General features: G+C 42.0%; 1 protein-coding gene across 5 annotated transcripts in view; it reads left to right on the top strand.

Annotated features, from left to right (window-relative positions):
- The window catches only part of LOC134527335 (putative sodium-coupled neutral amino acid transporter 11), a 126505-nt gene that overhangs the window by 85212 nt on the left and 21854 nt on the right, over nt 1–19439 (top strand). For all 5 annotated transcript variants that reach the window (XM_063359916.1, XM_063359915.1, XM_063359919.1 and 2 more), the window contains exon 7: nt 15416–15577. In XM_063359916.1, the coding sequence (XP_063215986.1) occupies nt 15416–15577 (162 nt within the window). The remainder of the gene's footprint in view (nt 1–15415; nt 15578–19439) is intronic.

The raw sequence follows: 19439 nt of genomic DNA, 5'->3' as shown, positions 1-19439 counted from the left end.
AAAAAACGCACGATAGTGAACGGGCCCTCATATGGGGGAAGCAACTTAACATTGATCTGTGCCGCTAAAGAAGGGAGAACATATGAACGCACCAGTACAATATCGCCAACCTTAAAACCATGGGGCTGCCTAGTTTTGTTGTACTGCGTCTCGACAATGTGGCAGGCCTTCTGGAGATTACAAGGAACAAGATCAAGAATTTTCTCGAGGTCAGCCTCAGTTAGGGCGGAGCTTAGAGACGGCAGTCCCCAGAGATTCAGGAGAGGGTGAGTGAGCTCGCGGCCCAAAAAGGGAATGGAAGGAGGAAAACCGGTGGCGGAGTGCACAGCAGAGTTAAGACCCATGTTAATGTAGTCCAGATCGGAATCCCAAAGTGTCTGATCTGAACGATAAAAGGAAGTGAGAACCCCCTTGAGCACCTTGTTGACACGCTCTGATTGGTTGCCCTGAGGGAAATATGCCGAACTATAGATAGGTTTAATTGCCCATTCAAAGCACATATCCTTGTAGATGTTAGACTGGAAGTATCTGGCATTATCAGACACGAGCATGGCAGGGGCTCCAAAGAGCTTCCACACTTGTTCCCGAAGGGCTTTGACAATCGAAACTGCTTTCATGTTTTTTAGAGGTAGAAGTATGACAAATTTAGTGAAAATATCGACCAAGACAAGCAAGCATATATTACCCTTACGCGAGCGCGTCAATGGTCCAAAGATATCTAGATGGACAACATGCCAGGGTGCCACTGGCGGGTCTGCACAGTACAGGCCCACCCTAGTGTTTTGGGGTGGCTTCGAAATCTGGCATCATGACAGGATCTGACAAAGGCACGAACGTCGTTGCGAAGATCCGGCCAGTATAAATGCGCAGAAATGCGGCGGAAGGTTTTATCCATACCAAGATGGCCTCCGATCAGGGACGAATGGTAGTATTTAAGTACCATAGGCCTTAATATTAATGGCACAACTGCCTTACGAGCTCGACCCGAGCTGCCAGTAAAATAAATCAGACCCTGTTCCTCCACAAATGGGACCACTTTCTTGTCTCGCAAGTCCTTACGGATTTTCTGACAAACAACGTCGTCAAGCTGACACTCACGAACATTAAGGTAGGACTCCGGGAAAACCTTGCACACACATAGGAGTTCATCGGGACTAGGTGACTCGTTCTCTTCAACCAAAAACTCTTCGGGACAAAACATCCGCGAAAGCGTGTCGGCCACTACATTGTCGGCTCCTCGAACATGATGGATAACAAAGTTAAAACGAGAAAGACGAAGTATCCAACGTCCCAGCTTGCCCAGTTGTTGAGGATGGTTACAGAGCCAGCTCAAAGCCTGATTATCTGTAAAAAGATCGAATTCCCTACAGTCGAGATAACATTCGAACTTTTCCAAGCCGAACAGGCAGGCAAGAGCCTCCTTCTCGTAAGTACCTAACTTTCGTTCAGACTCCAGTAACGAGCGGCTGGCGAAGGCTATTGGCCGGAGTTTGCCCTCTTCCAGGTGGCCGAGAACTGCTCCTAGAGCAATGGACGAGGCATCAACAAACAGGGCAAAACGCTTGCTGAAATCAGGCAGAACCAGAACGGGAGGAGAGCCCAATTGAGACTTCAGGGTAGCGAACGCCTTTTCCTGTTCGGGGCCCCAAACAAAGGGAACGTCCTTTTTACGAAGGGCATTTAAGGGGGCACAAAGGGCAGCAAAAGTCTTGATGAAGCGGGAATAATACCCAAGCATGCCCAAAAAACGTTGCACGCCCTTGATATTCTTAGGTCTGGGGAAGGCGACAATGGGGGCAACCTTATCCGGGTCCATGAGCAAGGAGCCCTCGGAAATAACATAGCCCAGAAACTTCACGAACTTTCGGCCAAGGGAAATTTTCTTAGGATTGACCGTAAGTTTGGCAGCACGAAGGCGAAGGAAAACCTCCCTTAGGTGGTCAAGGTGCTCCTCAAAAGAATTGCTATATACAATAATGTCGTCAATGTAGTTGAAAACAAAACGAAATTTGAAATCACTTAACACGTGATCAAGCACGCGGCTCAAGGCCTGGCTGCCAAAACTGACGCCCATAGGAATTCTGTTAAACTGGTAATGACCGAAAGGGGTTGAAAAGGCAGTATATTTACGGCAACTTGGGTCCAACAGACATTGGTGGAAACTATGATTAAGGTCGATAACAGAAAATATACGAGCCTTGCCCAAGTGCTGTAGAGCACTCTCCACTGTAGGTAATGGCCATCTGTCATCAATAATCTTCTGATTCAATTCCTGGAAATTGTGAACTAATCGCCATTCCGTACTGTCCTTCTTGGGTACCAAGAAGGTTGGGGTACTGAAATCGGATGTAGATGGGGTAATAACATCGGCAGCCAACAATTTTTGAATAATTTCTCTCATGAACTGAAGTTTCGGGGGTGACACTTTTATATATCTGCTACGAACGGGTACCTCATCCCTCACATAGAATCGATAAGGCAGTACATCACACCTGCCAATCTTGTGGGTTATCACATCTGGAAACTCGCTTACTAAGTCAGCGATAGCCTGGTCGGATTCGTGACTCGTCAGTTCCTTACAGGACATGACAATGGGCACGCGTTTTTCGTGCCGCAGCTGAATTTTTATAGATGGCGCAAAACCAAAAGACAACTCGTGTCTATGAAAAACCAACACGCAACGCGTGTTACTAAGGAAATCGAGACCCAAAACAAAATTAGACGCAAGTCCAGAAACCACAATAAACTTCCAACTCCAAGAAAATGTGTGAACCTTAAAGTGTAAAATCACCGAGCGACGGGCGCGCACGATGTCGCCATTGGCCACGGAAATGATTACATCAGGCTCATTGACAACGAAACGCTTCAAATGACGATGCTGGCTAAGCAAACTGTCAAAACATGCCTCACTGATGCACGAACAAGTGGCTCCTGTATCGACGAGAGCAGGGTAAAAATTACCCAGTACAAGTAAGGGAAGAAAATGTAAAAATGCTTGAGGAAAGGATTTGCGCATAACACGACGACTACGACCCTTCCTGCGTGTCGTCAATGCCGGTTTCCCGGACATTGGACTCGGTAATGGCCCGCCTGACCACAGCGGAAACACCGCCTTTCGCCAGCATTAACTCGAGAACTAGTGCACTCGGCCGTAACGTGTCCGAAAACACAACAATTAGCACATCGGCCACGGCCGCGAGTATCAATCCTAGCGGGGAGCGCGGCTGCGTTATTCACGGCCAAGTTCAAGGTCGCGGCAAGGGGCGGCTCGCTTACACGAGCAAGCGCCGCGCCGCTCGACACACCGCGGGGGCTAGCAAGCGCGACAGGCGGCTCGCTTACACAAGCATGGATACCGCCGGTCGGGCGGCCACGCGGACGGGCCGGCCCACCGGGAGACTCGTTCACATGAGCGCGCACCCCGGCGCGTGAGGCGACATGCGGAAGCAACTCTTCTAACGAATGACGTAACACGTCACTCACTGGGGCGCGTCTCTCGAAAACAGGCGCGGCGTCGCCGTAACATGCACTTCCGTCAGGTGGTCGCGCATAAGTAGCAGGCCGACAGTCAGTCATGCCGACATGACTGGGGGGAAAATATTCTCTACTGAAAGGTGGCGACTTAGAGTACGCGCCGCGCGTAGACACGGGAAATTCAGAGCGGTACTTGCTTGCCGCAGCGATACGGCTTTCTACCTCACCGCCCCACTCACGTAAGGCATTCAGGGTAGATGGAGGTGTCAACATAGCGCAGTTCTGAAGCACAACCGGCGCAAGATTACCTAGGATCAACTGCACAAATTCCCCTTCAGGAATTCCCAAACTCAAAGCATCGGCATAATCACTAACAGAATTTACAAACTGAGTGACAGATTCATCGGGCTTTTGAAAGCGAAAAACCAGCTCTCGTTTACACACGTCGAGAACACGGGGCGGACAAACAGTGTGAACCAACTGTTTTTTAAACGCCGCGAAATCGTCTCCATGTGAAATAGCCTGCGTAAGAAGTTGCACATAAGTGCCAGTGCACTTACTCAGTAGGGCTTTCATGAAAGCCTCAGCAGGAACCAAATTCAATTTAAACAATCGCTCCGCGGCGATCACAAAATCCAAAGCGGCACGCGGCTCGCTTCCGCCCAACACGGGGAGCGGCTTTAAGGCTACAAAGAAGAGCTTCTGATTAAAGGAAGCGCCCGTGGGCGGACTCACGTCAGGAGGGGACTGCCGTGTCCGGGGCTCAGGAATGGCTGCACACGAGTCACGCAAAAAACTGAGCGAGGCGCGCGCGAAGCACCGCCACGGTGTCCGTCGCCGAAGCCTCTAATTGATTTTCTTCGCAATGTTGGATGAGTTCCTCCTTGTGCAGCTTATATAACCAGGCAACCCCCGGTGAAGACATGGCTCTGAAACAGTAAACACAACAGCAAAAACACTCCGCAAGCAGAGTTGCGCAGAATTTGAAGTATCGTGAAGGGGAAGGGGAAATCCACCTCACTTTACCTCAATGACGTTAACAATAAGAAACATAAAAAAAAAACTATGGCCCTTGTAAAGGGACAGGCAGAGTGCCAGACGTGTTGTGTAACCCCTAAAGAAATAAGCGTAAATATCAGAAATACAAAAATACACAATTTTATTATTCTTTAAATCAAGCCCCATATGAATATAGAGGGGCAACATATAACAAGAATTACGTAAACAGGTACTGATGAGCAATACAAATAGCCAATATACAAATGTTATGTGCTAACGTTATTTAAGTCATGGTAATAGCAGGTAGAATGCTGTCTGTCCGGACGTGAGAGGTGCGGCGGAGAAAAAACGACAAACGCCCCGACGGGAAATGGGTCGAAAGCAAGAAACAAATTCAAAGAAATGCACAAGGTGAAACACACTGGCAATGCAAACCAGGAATTACAAAACAAATTCGGTGTCCAGCAAACATTACTTTATGAGGCCAAAAAGGAGGCAAACCAAACATGACGCAGAAGGCAAATTACAAAATTATCAAAAAAAAAAAAAAAATGTAAGACACCGACCAGAGAACACCTCGTAGCCATGCGTAACACGGCGCGACGCCGAAGCACCCCTCACGGCGATCGCTCCCGGAACAGAACAGAACGAGCAAAATAATTACACCCCTATATATAAAAAATCCAGATGGCGCTAGTGTCACACTCAGTAGGCCTGGAAGGAGGCGCCTACGTCACGCGGACGTCACAAGGGAGTGCGGGAGGGGGCTTTAAGGGGAACGAGGGAAGGGGAGGAGCCGGCGGGCCACTGAATGCCGAAGCGCACGTTGCAGCTTTAAATCAAGATGATCTTAAAAAACCAGCAGGACATGGTTATAGCCGAGTTGGAACACTCTGTGCTTGCTCCCTCACCTGGGTTATGTGCAAACACAAAATTAAGTACAATAATGACTAGCCAAGAAAAGTTTCATCAGAAAAATATTATGGGCTTGGCATTAACACCTAAAGTATATATATATATATATATATTTTTTAATTTTTATTGTCACATGCCCACCAACAGCCAAGGGCTTCAGCATTGGGCACGACACAAAGATACAAGACGTAGACATGAAGGTCGCTGCTAGTAAACAGACACCCCCCTGCGTCTGCACCAAGAGCAGGCAAGCACTATCTGAGGTGGGATCCACAGCAGGTAGGCGCATCGCAAATGGCCAACACACGTGAGGTGAGTGAGCCGCACACTTGCAGCGACCAAAACAGTACAGGACAAATACAAAAAACATAAAGGATATAAAATTACACACAACGTATACAATTGATATAACATAGGAGTAAAATAATTACAATGATAATAGCAGTATACAGTAAAATGCATTGAATTACAAACAAAGGACAAAATAAGAATACTAAAAATACAATTGCGAATAAATATACAATATTGCATAAAGAAGTAACAAGTATTTAAAGTAACATATATATAAACTGTATTAAAAGAAAACAATGATGAATTTGTAAACTACTAGATTTGTGATCTACTTAACTAAATGACATATTCATTTTATTAAAGTTTGATATTAGTCAGTATAAAGATTATTATTCTTGTGAAGGGTATACATAGGGAGGATTGCAGGCGACTATGAAATTGCGGGCAGATGTTAAAACAATTTTTCCGTCACAATTAATTGTTATAATTATATTTAACACAGTATTACTCACAGTATTATTCATCAATTTAGAATGCAATTAAATATATTAAAGCCCTTTCAAAATGCCAGTAAGATAAAAGCCCTAGATTGGATAAATAATAAATTAAGATAAGAATATTACAATTGTAATGTTCCATGCATAAAATTGTAAGTAAGAACAATATTGGAGGCTTAATACAAAATTAGAGACCAAGAAAATATTATTTTACTTGACGAACAAATGACACAGTTGTGACAAGCTGTTTTACTCGTCTGGTAGATTTTAGTTGGGATGTCCACCTCTTGTATAGACTCGCCAAGCGAGTACGCTGGACTCTCTTAGTTAACCAACCTTGCCGTGGTATGGCGCCTCGTTCGGCATCATGCTGCTTCCTCACCAGACGACCGCAGTTCATTTCTCTCGTTCCCTGAAGCCTTACACTCACAATCAGTGAAATTATTGTAGAAACTAACTCCATTGTAGCATTCCCAAAAGTAGTCACCAACAGCTGCGTCAGTTCTCAGGCAGACGATTAGTCCATCTCATGAGCAGAGTCTAGCCAGTTCTAAGAATATTGTCGACAGTCATTTATTGTATCCCCAAAAATATGTAATCCACAGTGATGTCATCTAATGCCTGCTTTGCTGTCACGCTCGCTCCGCCTTTTACTCACCCTTGTCTACAAACTACAACTCGCTGAGCAACTTCACCAAGTTGACTCGTTCAGCTTCTTCACTACTCGCTGAGCGACTTCATCAAATCTTATCGTTAAGCAGCTTCTATTCGCTCACACTTAAACTTTACTCAAAACGTTCATAAACAAGGACAAATTTTCTATATTTATTATTAATGTGGGAAGACTGATGGGAATACCAAACTCACTAAGACCATAGAACTGGGCGTCAGTAGCTTGACATCAGTAATGATGGCAGGTGGTGGCATGGAGAGAGGTGAGGCTTAGTTGCTGGTTTAGGTGGCTCTCTGCTTGCTCTTCAGAGGAGTGTATTTACCCATTCCTTTCAACGGACTTCTGTGTCGAGACCCTTCTTCACCAAGCTGGCTTCCACTTGGCACGGACGACCGGCGACGTGGCGATCAAAACAGCCACACCATTCAGGTCTACATGGGGTTGCACTGCAGTGAAAACACAGCTCCAGGCATAAAAAGGGGAATACTGTTGGAGTTTAGCTGTTGGTATCCACACGCATATCAGGGGTAAAACACAATAAGTTATCGGAGGCAAAGAGTTCTCCAATAATTCTGCAGTCTGCTTATAGACGTTGGATAACAGAGTCTCGTATATAATCCTATGTTTCGGCTTTGCTGCTAATACCAGCAAACAGCGATCCCTTGTAGGTTCGCACTCTGTCGTAAGAGTGGTGCCCCAATGTGGACCCTGTGCTTCTGCATGCCGAAGTTCTAGTTAAACATAGTTATCAATTTTCATGGTTTCAGGTAGTATCAGTTGTAGTGAGTATCCACTTGAAGTTTGACGATAGTAGAGTCGGCTATTATTTCACTGTCTTAGGGCCAGTAGCACCATCCTGTTCTTTGATCTGCGATCTAATGATATTAGCCCAAGAATGATCCAAGGCTAATCCCTCTAAACATTGCGCCAGCACATGCTGGGAATACGCAATCTTTGCTCACAATACAATGGTGCAACAGAAAATGTAGTGGAACGATGATCAAAACAGTGAAGGTGACCAAAACGTCATGAGCATACTTAATGCTATGCTGATCTTATTATTGCAAAATTATTTCAATTCCTACATATATGAGTCCTTGATAGTAATCATAGTAAGCAGCAATTATAAGTTTACAAACTAAAAGCTGATGTGTGAATAGAAAAAGTAATAAAAAACCAAACACAAATTTACGAGATGGATGAGTGACAAATTAAATTTTTTTTTTATAGAAAACAAATAGTTATGATTAAACGACTACATAATATCGCCCACTATGATTTACTCGCACAACAGGCACAGAACCTACAAACTCTCGGCCATGATTATTTTTCTGATTCTCATGCTGTAGATGAATAGCTAATCTTTCTGAGAATGCACCAGCCAACTAAGAAAGGGGCAGGGTTGTTGGGCCCTTAAGCCACCAGTGTGCATGCGCAACACAGAAGCAGAAATCTGACCAGTACAAGAGCAGGTGCAGAGATAGGCACAAAAAGGTGATGGAAAACAAGGCAGTTGGGGGAGAGGTGTCGTGACGATCGCTGTAAATTTTCTTTGAGAGAGGTGCATGTTGAGCCCACAACTCAAATTTAATAGAAATTATATATTTATGTATTTAAAAGAATTGCTTGTTAATTACAGTTTGTATAAGATTTGCCATGTTTACTTGCACGAATGAGCTCCATAATCACATAATTATTACCTTTACAGTTCATAATTTCCTTATCTTTACAAGCTGGTTTGGCGCTCATTCATCTAGTCTTCCCATCTCTTTCTGAGTATTATTTGTTGTATCCTATTATTATATTTTACTTCCATTGTCTTCTCTGAATGCCCATTCCCTTGCCACCTTGTTGTGCTTCCTCTGTGATCTGCATCGGTTCTTGTGCTGAAACAGTAAAGAGCATTACCACGGGCTGAGTTTTCAAACCACGAACCGCATAATTTCAAACCCTTAACTCAGTACAAAATTAATTATGAGTCTTGTGGTAGATTCACTACCATGTTATGTGATCTGGAAAAGATAACACAGGAGTGCATAAAAGGAAACACTTCATACTCAAACTTTTGTTTACTCTAAAGCCCAACCAGCAAATAAAATGGACAAGCATACAACAGTATTGTGTGCCAAATAAGATACAATAAAGATACAAGGTCAATCTTTAATTCAACAAATCTAAGTGTATGCTTTAGCACTCCAATAAGAAAGGTTTCCTATTTTTGACAGTTCATTAGATCAAACAACATTTATGACAAGAATAAGGCTTCTGCCACTTAGCATACAACATATGAAATGTGTAGTTGTAAACATATACTTGTTTAGATAAAGAATTTTGCACAACTGCGTGCAATAAATTTGATGTTTTAAAGAGTGCATTGCACAGAAAATTCTTGAATACAAATATGTCAAATGCCTTTGAATTGTTAACATGAATTGATTACTATAATTACACTAAGCATGGGCAGAAGCGAGTTGTTATGATTAAACTTTAAGATGATCTCATTTCTTGACTATTCCAAGATGGGGTGATAGGGGCTCAAGACTAACAATGAAAGACAATTCAATATAGAGACTTGATTTACTGTCAAGTACCGTTACAGTGTTAGCTGTCATCTACTTCCGACAATGATCGGGGAGCCTCGCTACCACACCTCGGCAGGTTCCTTACCCACGCTGTGCTGGGTCGCACTCGCGGCAGGTTCTCGACGACGGACTGCGGCGGCCGAGGACCACGGCGCTCCGTGGTTCCGATGTCGCTCGGAGCGCCGCGTGTCCTTTCTTCTCTCGCGGTCGGTTACGCGGATCGACTCGCTTTCCTGACGCGCTTATTTATGTATTGCTCATCTGTCGTCGGCACACGTGATAGAGCGTCTGGAATTTTATTGTTCGCACCTTTCACTATTTTTGCTTCGAAGTCGAACTCAGCAACTGATGTGGCAAATTTTTGTATTCGCGTATTGTGTTCCGCCATGCTTCTTAAGTATCTCAAGCTAGCATGGTCTGTCTGAATAATAAAATGTCTGCCATATAAATTTGCTTAAACAGATGGCAGAAATATTTTATGGCGCCTAATTCTCGTTCTGTTGTTGACCAGCGAGTTTCATTGGATGTCAGTTTCCTTGATGCATAAGCTATAATGTGACGGTTTCCGCGTTCATCCTTTTGCATTAAGGTTGCACCTATTGCCGTTTGGGATGCGTCACATGCTCAAATTGTTTCTCGGTTTTCAACAAATTTTTCTAGTAGTGGTACTTCCGAGACTGCCTGTTTTAACTGTTGGAAAGCAGTTTGCTGTTTTACCCCCCAATGGAGGTTCGTTTGTTTTTTTGTAAGCTCTATTAATGGTTCTGCCACGTTTGCGTAGTTTTTTATATATCTCCTTAAGTATGAAGTCATGCCCAGAAATGACCGTAACTGCTTAATGTTTTTTGGTTGTGTCATACGGTTTATGGCTTCCACCTTGTCTGTATCTGGTTTTATTCCATTCGGTGTTATACAATGTCCCAATATTTTTATTTCATCCTGTGCAAATTTGCACTTTGCAGGGTTTACTTTTACGTGAAACTGCCATAACCTGTTAAATACATCCTGTAAATTTTGTAGATGTTCCTCGAATGAGTCTCCCATAACAAAAATGTTGTCTGCGTATGCTATCACAGAGTGCCATCTCAGTGGTCCTAATAAAATATCAATAAACTCTTGAAAATAACCTGGTGAGTTTGAAAGTCCCATTGGCATTTTATTGTAGTGGTATAACCCTATTTTGTCAATAGTGAAGGCTAACTTATGTCTGTCTTCCTTCCTTACGGGTATAGCGTAAAATCCTGAAAATAGGTCCAGTGATGTTATGTATCGCGAGTTCTGTAACGTCTGTAATATATCGTCCGTTCGTGGTGAAGGATATGACATTCTCTTGACGTAGTTATTTAAGAGACGAAAGTCTGTTAAGAAGCGTATTCCTCCGTTCTTCTTCTGTATCACCAGTGATGGTGCTGCGTACACACTGTCCGACCTCTCGATAATTCCGGCTGCCTCCATTTGCTGCACCTGTGCCATTAAAGCTTCTCTAACTTTTGGCGCGATTCTGTATGGTCTTGTGTGGATCGGTTTGTCTGTGGTCAGTTCGACTTTTATTTGATAATTTTTAGTTTCCGTTATGTCTTGCATTTTAAATGCAAAGCGATCTTCGTTTTCTTTAATAAGTCGTCGTAACTTTGCTTGTTCCTGCTGAGATAACTTTTTATTTATTCCTTCATATGGTGACTTCGCTTTTTCGTCCTGCATTTCTTCTACTTTACGATTACATTCTTGAATCGAACCTGCATATGTTTGGAAGTTTTCATTTATCATTTCTATTTGAATTATTTTCTGGGATTTTGCTGTTTCCATGACAATTATGCCTTCTTTCATAAATGGGACCACGTTGTACTTTTGTAGAAAGTCACACCCAAGTATTATATCTAAAATTAAATGTTCGTTTACCAGGAATGTATGTGTGTATGAATATCCTTGTATACTAAATTTTAATTTTACCGGGTGTGTCGGAGTCGGGAGTGATTCTGTGGCTCCCACAAGTGTGATTTCTTTCTTCAATGGTTCTAGTGGTTGGTTCGTGACGATAGTAGACGCAATGCAACTGCACATACTTCCTGTGTCTATTAATGCAATTCTAGTGGCCTCTCCTATCTTGACAGCGACCTTGGGCGTTCTTCGTGTCTTTTTATTTTTTTCCCGCATGTGGTCAGCTGATTCTCTTCCTTTCTTGTCACGACATTGTTTGTCAGCTACGCCACCTCCCTGCTTACTCTGCATTTGTAGCGGTGCATGCGCGCCTGCTGTCGCCGCGTCATCAAGTTTGCAGCGATACTTCCTGTGTGTATTGTTCTCTCTCCACGGCAAGTGTGATTGTTTCTTTTGCAAACCAAACTTACGTTGAAATTCCTTGAACCTTTCTGACACATTTGTGTGCCACTCAAAATCTTGATTGGTAAATAATGGGCATTTATCTAAATGATGTCCTGTGTAAAAACACATTGCGCATGTATCCTGGAATTTGTTTGGTCCTCTTACCTGTGCTACTTTCTTAAATCTGTCGTTCTCTGTTACATTTGTACGACTTCTTGTTCTGTGTCTCGGTTATAAGATCCTATTTGCGCTTGACCATTAATTTCTTGACCTTCCTTATCCTTTGACTTTCTCCTTGTTGCACGTTCACAGTGTTGTTTCTCTTGTGCTATTGAAGTTCTTGAAATTTTTATTTCACACCTTGGCTCTTCGTGTTCTTTTCTTTTAGGCATCTTTTTAATAATTGTTCTATATTGGTTTCTATACAGCGAAATGCATTTATTATCAGGCATAGCCTTTTGCTTGCTAACTTCGGCGTAACTACTTTTTATTCTTGATTGATTTCCGTTTATTTTTTTCTGCTTTGGGAGCGCGGGAATCACTGTTTTCACTCCCTGCAATATTCGTTTTTTGAATGTTGATCATACGACCTGCCCTTATTTCTGTATTGCCAGTTATCCCTGTTTATTTCTCTGCTCTTGCTCCTATCATCTTCATTGTTATTCCTCCATTGTCTGTCTTCGTACTGTCTTCGTTCATTGAACGTTCTCCCATTCAAACCTTCATTTCTCTTTTCAGTTTTTCGTATATTCTCAGCTTTGTCATAATTTGCACGCTGCTCTCTTCTATGACTGTTATTTTGGCTCGGCGACTGCCTGTAATGCGTCTGTCGCATAAAGTGTTGAGCATGCTGACACTGTGCGCAACTATTACTAAGAGCATACTGTGGAGGTTTGCTTCTATATCCCGATCTATTGTTTATAAATGTCCTGTCCCTGTATCTTACTTCCGTTGGCCTGTACTGTGGTTTTCTTGTTTTTTCGTGGGTGTCTTGTTGCTGTATGTTTTGTTTCGTGCTAGCTTTGTTGACTGTTAAATTACATATTTCTTCTCTTAAATTACTTATTTCCTTTTCTAATAATTCTGTATTAAGTGTCGTGTTTTCAATGTTGGCTTTGTATCTACTATTTCCTATTTCTATTTTTCTCAAGCATGATTTCATGTCATCTAACGTATGAATGTTTTGCAAAATCAACTTGTCCACGACAGATGGTAAAAGTGACTTCCACAAAATGTCCAAAATCTCTTCGTCCTTCATATCTGCCTTATAGCGTTTTGCTAGGTACACTATATTTTCGACATGCAAGAGACTGCTTTCGTCTGCCTGTTGTCTTCGAGAGAGCAATTCTTGTCTGCGTCTATTAATTTTGTCTGGCAGCGTAAATAAGGCTTTTAATCTTTCGACCGTCTGTTGCCACGTCCTGGTTGAGTCCTGTGCTGTCTGTAAGTTTTCATACGCCCTCTTGGCTGTACCTCGTAGATATAGTCCTAACCGCTGTAGTCGGTCCTGGTCTGTCCATCTCTTGATTTCTCCAATTGTATTGTAATTGTGTAGGAACTCTTCTATATCTTTGAACGCTTTGCCTTCGAATGTACCTATAGGTATTTTAGACTCTAGGAAAACTTTAATTGGTTGCTGTGCCATGTTATTATCGTATGTGTGTGTTTCCATGTGTTTGTCTTTTATGTCTACAGCGATCCTACCGTTGTCTTCCCCGGCTGACTTTCCTGAATCTATCTGGTTAAGAACGTCGTCATACTCTATGTCAGTGTTCTGTGTTGGTTCTACTCCTTGTGAAACAAGTTTACTGAGGAATGCTCGAGTAATACGTCTCCCTGTGTGATCCAACTGTTGTACCACCTCTGGATTAGTGGTAACAAGCTGCTGTGCTCGTGCGACTAACGAGTTAAAATCCTGTGTGGCATTTGTGTTTGTATCCTGACTCAGCCGTACTTGCGAGGCGCTAGCCTTGGAGCCGGGGCTTGCTGACAGTGTTTCAAACAATCGCTTGGCTGCACTTTTAATATGTCGTGGTCCCTCGTCATTCGCCATATATTAACATTACTAACAAATTACACTCTTAATACTAGAGTTAGTATAAGAAAGGCAGCATTAAAAATGGTTAGTTTGCATGCAATTTTATATAAGCACTATGTCTATTTAATAGATGTGATAGGTCTGGCTACACCCGTAAAACAAAATATTACGGAAAAGGGTGGGTGGTGGGGTGATAAACTAGTAGCTCGCAGCAAGAGGTGGGAAACTTAAGGCGCCTCCACCATTGTTATGATTCAACTTTAAGATGATCTTATTTCTTGACTATTCCAAGACAGGGTGATAGGGGCTCAAGACTAACAATGAAAGACAATTCAATATAGAGACTTGATTTACTGTCAAGTACCGTTACAGTGTTAGCTGTCATCTACTTCCTACAATGATTGGGGAGCCTCGCTACCACATCTCGGCAGGTTCCTTACCCACGCTGTGCTGGGTCGCGCTCGCGGCAGGTTCTCGACGACGGAATGCGGCGGCCGAGGACCACGGCGCTCCGTGGTTCCGATGTCGCGACTTCAGCCGTCCAGTCGCCGGTGACCAGAAGAAGCCCCTTCTCGACGGTGGCTGTCGTGTTTATCCTTCTGTCCGCGTCCGTGTTGATGTTCCGTGTTGTCCCCTTTTCTCTCGCAGCGGCGGTCGGCCTTCGGCGACCCGCGTCGCTGTTTCGCTGGCGGTGTTGAAATTGCTGACACCTCGTGTTTGACTCAGGGCGAGCCTTGAAGCCGCTTGCCAGAGTGCTCAGAGCAAGTCATAACAGAGTGAACTCTATTTATTTAATTGGGGTAATTCTACTATCTCGGTAAAAGTCAGAGGAACTCTACAGATGGCTGCACGCTAGCAAATATCCGTTGGTATGGCTGGGTTAAAGCAGAGACAAACAACCAGAGTGAATTCACAACGCATAACAGAGGTACATAGCCTTGATTTCTATTAGGGCCTAACAAGCAAGTTAAATTCCAATTTCAAATAAGTAAGTGAAAAAGCAACATAATAACATTGGGCAAACCGTTTTGCTTGCAGTGCGCAAGTTCACAAACACTAACAGTTGCAAATTGCAAGATGCAGAAAATTAACATTGATGTGTGCCATTACAGCAAAGTTCTATTCAAAATGCAACTCATTGAAAGCCCTTAAATAACTAAACTTAAATAGAATTTCAAAAGATAGAAAGCCAAAAGGGAGTCTGAAAAAATTAATTAATTATTCAATATTGTTAGCCAGTCTCGTGCTTCAGCAAGACAAGCCTGCTCAGACTACAATCAAGCTGATATGTAGCTTTAAGAAGGAGAGTTACTCATTGTGAGCAGCATACTAAACCCCAGTGTGGCAAACTGCGCAGGCATGGACGAGACAAAGTCATGAAGCAACCAAAGGAACAGAGGTGAACAAACAGCATCCTGCCGGGAGAATGACAGTCAGGTCTGGCGAGTGGTTCAGATGTTTGCAGTATGCTCCCACTGCCGGCTCAGTGCCATCAAAATCTCATTCCATTTAGTTATATTTTTGGTTCGCTGTTGTAGCCTTGAGCTGAGGAAAGTGGTGAGTAGCCTAGGAGTGGAATGTTTCTCCTGTAACGACGTGTGGGAACGTGGTCTGATGTTTGCAGCCTTCATGTGCCATCACAACACGTTCCTGCTGTATGGCTCCATCAAGGATGCCGACCAGAGCAAGTGGGACACTGTCACTCATGCATCTGTGTTGTCTTCCTTCTTGGCGATGGGAATATTCAGCATCGCCGGGTACGCCACCTTCACCGGGCTGTCACAAGGTGAGAGTGTTCTCCATCGACACAATTCTAGTAGCGCACAAATTTGTATCGCATTATATAGTTTACATGATGTAAGTTGAGTTATGACTGGAACTAAGGGGAACTGATGATAACACTCTAAATGTCTGTTCACTATAATTTAACCATATTTAATTATTAAAAAGGAAAATAAATCATTTTTGATAATACAAAATATCACTAAGTTTACGGTGCCACATGCTAACATGATGTTTAATCTGTGAACCAGAACTTGCCAGAAGTACTATAAATTAGAGATGGGTCGAAACTCAAATACTTGAGCCGAGTCTATAACAAGGCAGACCTCCGGCCACCTCAGATTAGTCTGACTGTTACGTACATGTAGACATTTAAAAAAAGTTTTATTAGCCGCCAAAAATTTTTTTAGTACATTAACATTATCAATGACCTTTTTAATTAATTAAAGTCTTGCTAAAAAGTAACTGGTTTTTACTGCACTTTATGTCTCTGTAATGAAAATTCACAAGTCACAGTAGGGGCTATCTTCTGACTAAGAAACTTTACATGATAAAAATGAAACTTCAATTGTTCCAACAAACTAGTACATGGCTTGTGACACTGACAATACGATATTACTCCCGATGACATCTCGCAGTAGCTTCTAACTCAGGGTACGAATGGTCGAGAGACGTCCTCTCAACGCAGCCACCAGTGTTTAGAAAAGGCTCCACTTGGGTCTGCCCTCTGCCTGTGGTTGCAATATTCAAATTGAAGGAATGTCCAAAATGAATATTTTACAGCACAGCTCAGACCACAGGCATGAAATTATCCTCAACTTACATAAAATGTTCATTAATGAGCTACCGCCTGAAACACATCTGTTACTGCCCCTAAGGCTCCAGGAGTTGTATTCCAAAAGAGTTGGGAACACCTTCATCAACACTGAATACCATTATTGCCAAATAGGATGAAATACATTTTCAGGCTGGCAATATTTCATCAATGGGAAGATTTGGAATTTTAACATAAAAATATTAAGTAGACAAGGATGTTAAGCTGAAGAAAGTTTTTGTCCTTTATAGTTAAATTCTTCATCATGTTAAAATTTTGGATAAAATCTCTTTTTATGGTCTCAACCTGCCTTTTTTTTAATGATTAGAATATTTTGTCACTAAAAAAAGGGCTTTGCATGCAATTCAATGCAATACAATCATGCGATAAGTTCAAAAATTTCAGTGGCCTACTCTGTTGATTTGGTTTCTCTTTAGTTTCTTTTCAGCTTATAAAATCTCTTCCCATCTCCTAGTCCTGAAATAGGCATTTTTCTTTGTAATAGAGGCAGTTTAGGCTTAAATTATTAGAAAGCTAATTAATTCCTTCAGAAATATTTTCTTTAGGTCTTTCTGTACTTCCTCAGAAAAATCTCAAAACTCCAGCATTAGAAGCATTCTTAAATTTTGAATTACGTCTGCCATCTTGTATTTTCCCAAAAAATGCCATAACTGATCAATGTACAATCATAGGGAGATGCTGTTGGTGCTAAACGTTTGTGTTTGGAAAGAAAAATACATCAATGCAATTAAAAATTCTAAAACAGTGACTTGATACAATTTTATTAACATAAAACTGTTTTGAAAACATAAGCAAAAAACATTGTGGCTGATTCACAATGTATTAACTGTGATGCACGGTTTTCAATAGTTGGTTCAAATAGACCAGGTGAGTCACCTGAAAATATGGTCGGAATACCTGTTGATGATTCCAGTTTACAAGCCTTTCAATCAATTTTGCAACTTCCATGATGACAATGATGACTGCCAGTACCTGCTGTCTGACCTTATAGAGACACTTTTACATTTCAATACCAAGAGTGTCTTGTTTTTTCAGTTAAAAGCATCTGCAGGAGCTTTTTCTCAATTCAGCCAGCATGAAATGTTTCGGTACTGTTGATTCTTTTAGGCCAGTCACTTTGAGGATTGAAACAGACAGTTGGTATGCCAACAGAAAAAAATTAAAATTATTATAGATGCAGCTATTGTGAGAGATAAGCTCTCAAGTTTAAGATTGCTTGACATATCCAACCTGCGAAGAAACGTTGAAAGTGGGAGGAAATCAGGTAGGTGAAATGCTCACTCATCTGATTTCTAGTTTAATGAAACCAGTGAAAGATTCACCTTGCAACCAGAAGGTTTTTAGTTTTCCACACACTATAAATTCTTCAGTGTGTGCACATTCATTTGTGTCATCTGTGTGTCTGTGCAGGTTGGAGTTGGAGTGTTTCTTCATAGGCATTTCGATTGAGACGATTAATTAAACTTCTGCATAATTTAGGTGAGATTTGTAAGTATCAAACTTCTATAACAATGAAAACTTCAAGTGAAGTTCAGGACAATGTATTTGTGCAGTATTTCTTGGACTATGCAGATCACAACACTAAACTGAGGATGGACATGGAACTTTTCATGTGATGAGTAGAGTGCAGTGTGTGATGCCTTCATCAGTTCAGATAAGTTCTCGTATTTCATGATCTAAGATTATGCTAATGTAAACTGTTGTTGGAATGTTTGGCATCATTCCAATTGTTACTCACAACCAGTCCAATAATCATGGATTAAATTGCCTGGCAAAGGAAAAGTAGTCTCCCTGAAATAGTGGCCGATGGGTGCCGTAATTGGAACCACATACCACAGGATTTGGATGTTGGGTTTCAGGTCAGCTTAAGAACCTCATATGGGATGAAGTAGTTTCTTGGAGATGGCCGCAGGAAAAGATGTTACAAATATTCAGCAGTGCTACCTTTGCCCTTCCTTCATTTTCAACCTTCTAACCCCACCTTCATTAACACCTATCTTCATTTCGCGGCTGAATAATGCAGGAAGCAACAACAAATGTGTTTTATGACATTTGATCAGCAGATTGTCATTAAATCCATGGATAAATTTTCTCAGGTGGATGGAGCTGATGGTCTGTTTAAGGAAATAATCAGATTAGGTGGATTTCATTTGCTTATGAGTCACATGGGTGTGGTGGGCAAAGTCATGGGTGGAACTGGTATGAAAGAAATGTTGTACACATGCTTATGCATTATTAGCTTATTCACTTTCTCAGGCAGCTATCACTAATTTAATTTTGGAGAGTTATTAGGAAGATGGAATTTTTAATCTGTTCTGACAGTGAAACTCTTAGGGAAATTTACAAGGTGATAAACTTGTCTTCCTCCGAGGAATCTTTTCTATCCAAAGTCAAACCTTTACTATGTGCTGTTTCCAGCATGACAAAGACACTAGAAGAAAGATGACATACAGCTAAACTTTGGCTGCAATGTTTTCAAACAAATTTCTGTAGTGAATGACTTTGTAAGAGCAGAAATACAGGTATCTGTAACATTCTCTTCTTCCTCCAATGCATTCTCAATACAGCTAGACATATTCATTAAACAAAATCATCCCACCTCTATCTCCAGAATATGTCTTAACTTGAAACTACTTTGTCGCATCAAGAATTTTAATATATCATCATCAGGGTTACTTAAAGCTCGGCAGTCAAGTAAGTTTTGGTGAAGTGTTTAGACAGACATGACCATAAAGCAGGCCCTAATGTGATTTATGAAGGTCAAACTTTGAGGATAAAATAAGTGACATGGATGTTTTAGTTGTTGAAATTGTGAAAACAGAAGCGAAGTCAGGACGATCAGCTGTTGTTGGTGTGGATATAGATCTACTTGCACTCATTGCTGCCTTGATTCAACCCCAAGGTTCTGTGTTCATGTCGTTCTGAGAAATTTTGCAGCCTCTGACAAAACACCTATATTTCATACACGTTTATATGGGATGCGACACAGCCTCTGTTTTGTACAGAAGAGGTCCAATTTCAAGATTCAAGA

This window comes from Bacillus rossius, chromosome 1, assembly GCF_032445375.1.
Source record: "Bacillus rossius redtenbacheri isolate Brsri chromosome 1, Brsri_v3, whole genome shotgun sequence".
NCBI lineage: Eukaryota > Metazoa > Arthropoda > Insecta > Phasmatodea > Bacillidae > Bacillus > Bacillus rossius.
This window is presented reverse-complemented; position numbering and strand designations above follow the sequence as displayed.